Source organism: Nicotiana tabacum, chromosome 10 (assembly GCF_000715075.1).
Source record: "Nicotiana tabacum cultivar K326 chromosome 10, ASM71507v2, whole genome shotgun sequence".
Taxonomy (NCBI): Eukaryota; Viridiplantae; Streptophyta; class Magnoliopsida; order Solanales; family Solanaceae; genus Nicotiana; species Nicotiana tabacum.
This window is the reverse complement of record NC_134089.1, coordinates 124,813,268-124,819,708: the sequence shown is the minus strand read 5'-3', so window position 1 is coordinate 124,819,708 and position 6,441 is coordinate 124,813,268. Positions and strand designations below refer to the sequence as shown.

General features: G+C 40.8%; 3 protein-coding genes across 3 annotated transcripts; 1 reads left to right on the top strand and 2 right to left on the bottom strand.

Annotated features, from left to right (window-relative positions):
• Positions 1-919: 919 nt before the first annotated feature.
• LOC107764847 (uncharacterized) lies at positions 920-2,313 on the bottom strand. Its single transcript, XM_016583434.1, has 3 exons — positions 2,203-2,313; positions 1,373-1,654; positions 920-940 (listed from the first exon to the last, which is right to left on the bottom strand). The coding sequence occupies exons 1-3, from the start codon at positions 2,311-2,313 to the stop codon at positions 920-922; spliced, it is 414 nt and encodes a 137-aa protein (XP_016438920.1).
• Positions 2,314-2,678: 365 nt separating this feature from the next.
• Positions 2,679-4,085, bottom strand: LOC142165359 (uncharacterized). Its single transcript, XM_075223931.1, has 3 exons — positions 4,013-4,085; positions 3,051-3,415; positions 2,679-2,999 (listed from the first exon to the last, which is right to left on the bottom strand). Exons 1-3 carry the CDS (start codon positions 4,083-4,085, stop codon positions 2,679-2,681), a joined length of 759 nt encoding a protein of 252 aa, XP_075080032.1.
• Positions 4,086-5,810: 1,725 nt separating this feature from the next.
• Positions 5,811-6,179, top strand: LOC142165358 (uncharacterized). Its single transcript, XM_075223930.1, has one exon. It carries the CDS (start codon positions 5,811-5,813, stop codon positions 6,177-6,179), a length of 369 nt encoding a protein of 122 aa, XP_075080031.1.
• The last annotated feature ends 262 nt before the right edge of the window (positions 6,180-6,441 follow it).

Below are 6,441 nucleotides of genomic sequence, written 5' to 3'. Positions count from 1 at the left end.
ATTCCCCCTGTCAGGTTGCCCTGGATAGAAGAACCTATTCCATCACATGTTCCTTCCTTTGGTGCAACTTTAGTCTGGGTTGTGGTTTCATTTGAGTCTCTTACCAGTCCAATTCCTTCATCATCATGTTCCTATCTCTCAGAAAGAATGTTAGTTTCATCAAAAACCACATGAACACTTTCTTCTACACGCATAGTTCTTTTGTTATAGACCTTATAAGATTTACTATGTGAAGAATATCCCAAGAATATTCTCTCATAACTTTTGGGATCAAACTTACCTAGGGAGTCTTTACCATTGTTTTGCACAAAGCACTTGCATCCAAATGCCCTAAGATAAGATATGTTTGGTTTTCTCCCTTTAAGTAACTCATAGGGAGTCTTCTCTACAAGAGATCTAGTCATGCACCTATTTATGATGTAGCAGTATTTACAGCTTCTGCCCAGAAGCTATGAGGTAGTTTACTAGAAAGAAGCATAGTCCTAGCCATATCTTCAAGTGTCATATTCTTTATTTCAACTACTCCATTTTGTTGTGGAGTCCTAGGAGTAGAAAAGTTATGATCTATGCCATGCTTATCACAAAATTTATTAAATTTAGCATTTTCAAATTTAGTGCCATGATCAGACCTAATTGAAGCAAGTTGATTACCTAGTTGTTATGAGTTTTTCTAACAAAAGAAATGAACATGTCAAATGCTTCATCTTTAGATGTTATATGCAATGTCCAAGTAAACCTAAAGTAATCATCAACAAGCAATAACAACAACTACAACAACCCAATATAATTTCACATGTGGGGTCTGGGGAGGGTAGTGTGTACGTAGACCTTACCCCTGCCCCGAAGGAGTAGAGAGGCTGTTTCCGAAAGACCCTCGGCTCAAGGAGATGAAAATAGGCAACAATAGCAACCACATATGTCAAGAGACAGTGCCAGCAACCTAAGAATCAGAAAAATAAACAGAAAAAGCAATATCAATAATAAGAATAATGAAAAGGTACTAGGCAATCTGAGCAGAAAACAGTACAAACACAACAAGTACCATTAACAATCTAAAGCAAGACACTACAAGCTATCCTAATACCATCAACAGGGAAGAAAGACGCTCAACTGCCTACTAACCTACGATCCTAATGCTCGCCCTCCAAGCCTTCCTATCTAAGATCATGTCCTCGGTGAGCTGGAGTCGCACCATGTCTTGCATGATCACCTCTCCCAAATATTTCTTAGGCCACCCTCTACCTCTTTTCACACCTGACAAAGCCAACCGCTCTCACCTCCTAACCGGGGCGTCAAGGCTTCTCCTCCGTACGTACCCGAACTATCTAAGCCTTGCTTCCCGCATTTTGTCATCTATGTGCGCCACCCCCACCTTAGCTAGAATATACCCATTCCTAATCTTATCCAATCTAGTAAGCCCATACATCCACCTCAACATCCTTATTTCTGCTACTTTCATCTTCTCGATATGTGAGTTCTTGATTGGCCAACATTCTGCCCCATACAACATAGCCGGTCTAGCCACCGCTCTATAAAACTTTCCTTCAAGTTTCGATGGCACCTTTTTGTCATACAAGATGCCAGATGCTAACCTCCATTTCATCCATCCCTCCCCTATGCGGTATGTGACATCCTCATCAATCTCCCTATTCCCCTGGATAATAGACCCAAGATACTTAAAACACTCTTTCTTGAGGATGACTTGTGAATCAAGCCTCAAGTCACTATCCTCTTTCCCGTTACGTCACTGAACTTACACTCCAAGTATTTTGTCTTAGTCCGCTTAACTTGAAACCTTTAGATTCTAGGGTCTGTCTCCAAACCTATAGCCTCTCGTCGACACCGCATCGCATCTCATCAATCAGGACTATATCATCAGAAAATAACATACACCATGGAACTTCTCCCTGAATATGGTGTGTTAGCGTGTCCATCGCCAAGACAAATAGGAAAGGACTGAGTACTGATCCTTGGTACAACCCCATAACTACCGGAAAATGCTCCGAGTCACCTCCTATTGTCCTAACCCGAGTCTTAGCTCCGTCATATATGTCTTTAATCACCCTAATGTACGCCATCGGAACACCTTTAGCCTCTAAATACCTCCAAAGAACCTCTCTCGGGATCTTATCGTATGCTTTTTTTAGGTTAATAAATACCATGTGTAAATTTTTCTTCCTATCCTTGTATTGTTCCACTAACCTCCTGATGAGATGGATAGTTTCCATAGTTGAACGGCCAAACATGAAACCGAATTGGTTCTCTGATATAGATGCCGATCTCATCACCCTTGCTTCCATCACCCTCTCCCATACCTTTATAGTATGACAAAGAAACTTAATACCCCTATAGTTGTTGCAATTATGAATATCGTCTTTGTTCTTGTACAACATAATCGTCGTAATCCTCTAGCATCTTCTTCGTCCTAAAAATAATGTTAAAAAATCCCGTCAACTACTCTATGCCCTCTCTACTCATATACCTCCAGAACTCAACCGGAATTTCACTAGCCTAGTCGTTTTGCCCCTACTCATCTTATGCATAGCCCCCACGACCTCCTCGAACTTAATACGTCTACAATACCCAAAATCATGGTGACTCTCGGAGTGCTCCAAATCACCCAACACAATGTCTCTGTCCCCCTCCTCATTCAGAAGTTTGTGAAAGTAAGTCTGCCATCACTGCTTAATCTGAGCCTCATCCATTAAAACTCTGCCATCCTCGTCCTTGATCCACCTTACTTGATTCAAATCACGCGCCTTTCTCTCTCTCACCTTGTCCAGCTGAAATAATTTCTTGTCCCCACCTTTGCCCCCTAATTCTTCATACAAATGACCAAACGCTGCATTTTTTGCCTCCGTGACCACTATTTTCACCTCCTTCCTAGCCTTCTTGTACCTTTCTTTGTTCGCTCTTCTCTCCTCCTTATCGGAGCTCTCCACTAACTTCAAGTATGCGACTTTCTTAGCCTCCACTTTTCCTTGAACCTCTTCATTCCACTACCAATCCCCTCTGTGCCCCCCAGAGTAACCCTTCGAGACCCCTAACACCTCCTTCGCGGCCTCCCTAATATAGTTCGCCGTCATTGTCCACATGCCACTCGCGTCCCCACTACTCTTCCAGGACCTCATATCCATCAACTTCCTCTCCAACTCCGGTGTTTTATCCTTCGACAAAGCTCCCCACCTTATCCTCGAACAACTCCAGATAACCTGCTTTTTCTTCTTTATTATGATGTTGATGTCCATCACTAGGAGCCTATATTGTGTCGCGAGGGACTCACTTGGGATAACTTTGCAATCCTTGCATAGACCTTTATCACTCCTCCTGAGAAGGAGGTAATCAATCTGAGTCTTAGCCACCTTACTTTGGAAAGTAATCAAATGCTCATCCCTCTTAGGAAAACTAGAGTTTGCTATCACCAGAGTAATCATCAACAAGAACCATCACATATTTTCTTACCACCTCTGCTTAATGTTATCATTGGACCACAAAGATCCATATGGACTAGTTTTATTGTCCTGGTGGTGCTTACCACTTTCTTGCATTTAAAAGAAGAACTTACATGCTTGCCCCTTGCACAAGCCTCACAAACTTTGTCTTCCTTGAACTTGATGTTAGGCAACTCTACCACCGGGTCCTTGGAGGCTAATTTGTTGAGTTGACTCCGACTTGCATGCCCAAGTCTCTTGTGCCAAAGGAGGGGATCATTGTCCAACACACTTAAGCAAGTGAGTTCATTTTTTGAAAGTGTGGGCAGATCTACAATATATATACATTGTTCACTCTTTTTCCCTGCAAAACAATCTTGTTAATGGTAAGATTTATCACAAAACATTTGGTAGAGGTGAATGTTACCAAGTTACTTCTATCACACAGTTGTGATATACTGATTAGACTATATTTTGGGCCATCTATTAAGTAGACATTCTCAATAGAGTGAGAATCAGGCTTACCTACTTTTCCAACCCCAATGATCTCACCTTTCTTGCCATTTCAAAGGAGACATTACCTCCTTTGAGGTCCTCATGTGAAATGAATTGGTTCTTGTTTCCTGTTATATGCTTTGAACAACCACTATCCATGTACCATATTTGGCTGCTCCCCTTCACTTGGACCTGCAAAAGAAAATCACGGGTTTGTCTTAGGAACCCAAACTAGTTTGGGTCCCTTTCTATAGGCAAAAGGATGAATCAAATTCTTTTTAGCCCAACTTGGTAGCCTATTCTTCCCTTGAACAAATTCACTGTTCTTTTGGATTCCCTTTTCTTTTGCATTGAATTCACTTTTATAGTGACATGTTTCACCATAGTGAGTACAAATCTTATTCTCAGGAAATTTAAGGTACTTGCTTTTGGGATCCCATTTAGGTGGCAGATTCCCAAAGCCAAGTCCTCTTCTATTGCCACTATGATGTCCTGCAGCCATGAAAGTGCATCGGAGGACCTGTTCCATTTATAAGTTCTGTCTAGTTCATGCTTGACCTTGCAAAGATCCTCCTTCAAATTCTTACCTGCTCATCCTTCTTATACAACTCATCTTTTAGTTTACCTATATTTTCTTCTAGAGTGAGTTATGTGCAATCGACTGTCTTCTTACTTGTTCCTAATTTCAGTATTTGGTTTTCAGATCTATTGATGGGTTTTCAATATCTTAGCCTTATGCTTCTTATGTTTTGATGATCTAACAAACTTATTGTGAAGAACCAGATAGAGAATCTATTCCACAGGATACATTTCATATGAACTTGTTAGCAAATGGACGAACGACCACAGAGAGAAACACAATAGGGACCTGGTGACCTGGTCCCTTAGGGTTCTCTGACAGAAGTACAAGTCAAGTGCACAGCTGGAACGTAGTAGAAGAAAGTGACCATCGGGCAACTGTTATAAAAGAGGAATACAACCAGGACCTGGTCCATTGGTATGTCCTAACAAAAGTACAAAGTCCACTATCCAGCTGGAACGTAACTGCCCAGAAGTGGCTGTGTAGACAGTGCAGAAGTCACTTCTCACTGGGAAGAAGTACACCAAGAGTTGACATCACTATCTTTTGTGATATCGTTTGTGATAAAACAACCTGGTGCAAGACACACCATCACTTGTGTATTCAGTGATATTCTCTCAAGAAGAAAAAGCATTCATCCGGTATTGAAGTCACTGGTATGTCAAGAACAAGAAGTTAACTCCACTAAGGATCAGTTTCTAAACAAGTCTTATGTACATCCATAGTTGAGTTGTAATCTTGTTAATTGTTCTACATAGTAATTCCTAGTTTACTTTCTCAGAAGCGCTATCTTAGGAACAAACCAAATTCGTAAACCTTAGAGTTTATGTTGTGACTAGGAATAGTCATAAGTTAAATCCTCTGTAATTAGGAGAGTTAGAGAGTGGCTTATGGTGGTTGCATCATAAGTTAGTTTGAAGTCTTTGCAATAGGGTGTTTGCAAAGTGGCTTGTAATAGGTAGATTACAATTTAGTTGAGTTAAAAGCCTACAAGAGTAGGTTGTGGTTTTTTGATCCCCTTGTGTGGGATTTTTCCACGTAGAAAATCTCTTGCCTTCTTTACATTCAATCTTTACTGCATTCTACGTATCAGTCTCATAGAGGATCAGGTACTGTACAGTTTGGTGGACTCATATAAGCTATCAATTGGTATTAGAGCAGGTTCCTCCTATCAGGCTAACACCTAGGAAGGATCCTAAATGGCTGCTCCACCAAACTTTGAAGAAGTACAATCAACCTATAAACCTCCCAGATTCAATGGTCAATACTACGACTGGTGGAAGACTCAGATACATGATTTCATGATGGCCGAAGATTCAGAGTCGTGGGACATTATTTGTGATGGTCCTCATGTTCCCATGAAGAAACTTGAAGAAATAGGACCATTGGTACCCAAAGGGAGAAGAGAGTACAGTGACATTAACAAAAAAGCTATAGAAAAGAACTATCATGCCAAAAAAATCTTGATTTGTGGCATAGGACCTGATGAGTACAACAAAGTATCAACTTGTGATACTGCCAAAAAAATATGGGAAGCCTTACAAACTGCACACGAAAGAACCACTCAGGTCAAACAATCCAAGATAGACATGCTCACCACTGAATATGAGCTCTTCAGGATTAAGGATGATAGTGCATACAAGATATGCACACCAGATTCACCTCCGTCATAAATGAGCTTCACTCACTTGGAGATGTCATTCCCAGAAACAAGCTTGTAAGGAAAATTTTCAGTGTTCTACCTGGGTCTTGGGAAAGTAAGGTAAATGCCATCACTGAAGCTAAAGATCTACAGACTCTGACCATGGATGAGTTGATTGGTAATCTGAAAATATACGAGATGAAAAGAAATAAAGACAGTGAAAGAAGAGAGCCTAAGAAGGAAAAGAACCTGGTGCTTAAGGCTGAAAGGAGTGATTCAAGTGATGAAGATAG

Coding starts and splice junctions, on each gene's coding strand:
- LOC142165358 (XM_075223930.1), top strand. CDS start 5,811: ATGGCCGAAGATTCAGAGTCGTGGGACATTATTTGTGATGGTCCTCAT.
- LOC142165359 (XM_075223931.1), bottom strand. CDS start 4,085: ATGGATAGTGGTTGTTCAAAGCATATAACAGGAAACAAGAACCAATTC. Junction 3,416..4,012: donor ACATGAGGACCTCAAAGGAG/GTAATGTCTCCT, acceptor CTCTGGTGATAG/CAAACTCTAGTTTTCCTAAG. Junction 3,000..3,050: donor TTAGGGAGGCCGCGAAGGAG/GTGTTAGGGGTC, acceptor GGGGATTGGTAG/TGGAATGAAGAGGTTCAAGG.
- LOC107764847 (XM_016583434.1), bottom strand. CDS start 2,313: ATGGGAGAGGGTGATGGAAGCAAGGGTGATGAGATCGGCATCTATATC. Junction 1,655..2,202: donor ACTATCCATCTCATCAGGAG/GTTAGTGGAACA, acceptor TCTATTATCCAG/GGGAATAGGGAGATTGATGA. Junction 941..1,372: donor ATGGGTATATTCTAGCTAAG/GTGGGGGTGGCG, acceptor TCTGATTCTTAG/GTTGCTGGCACTGTCTCTTG.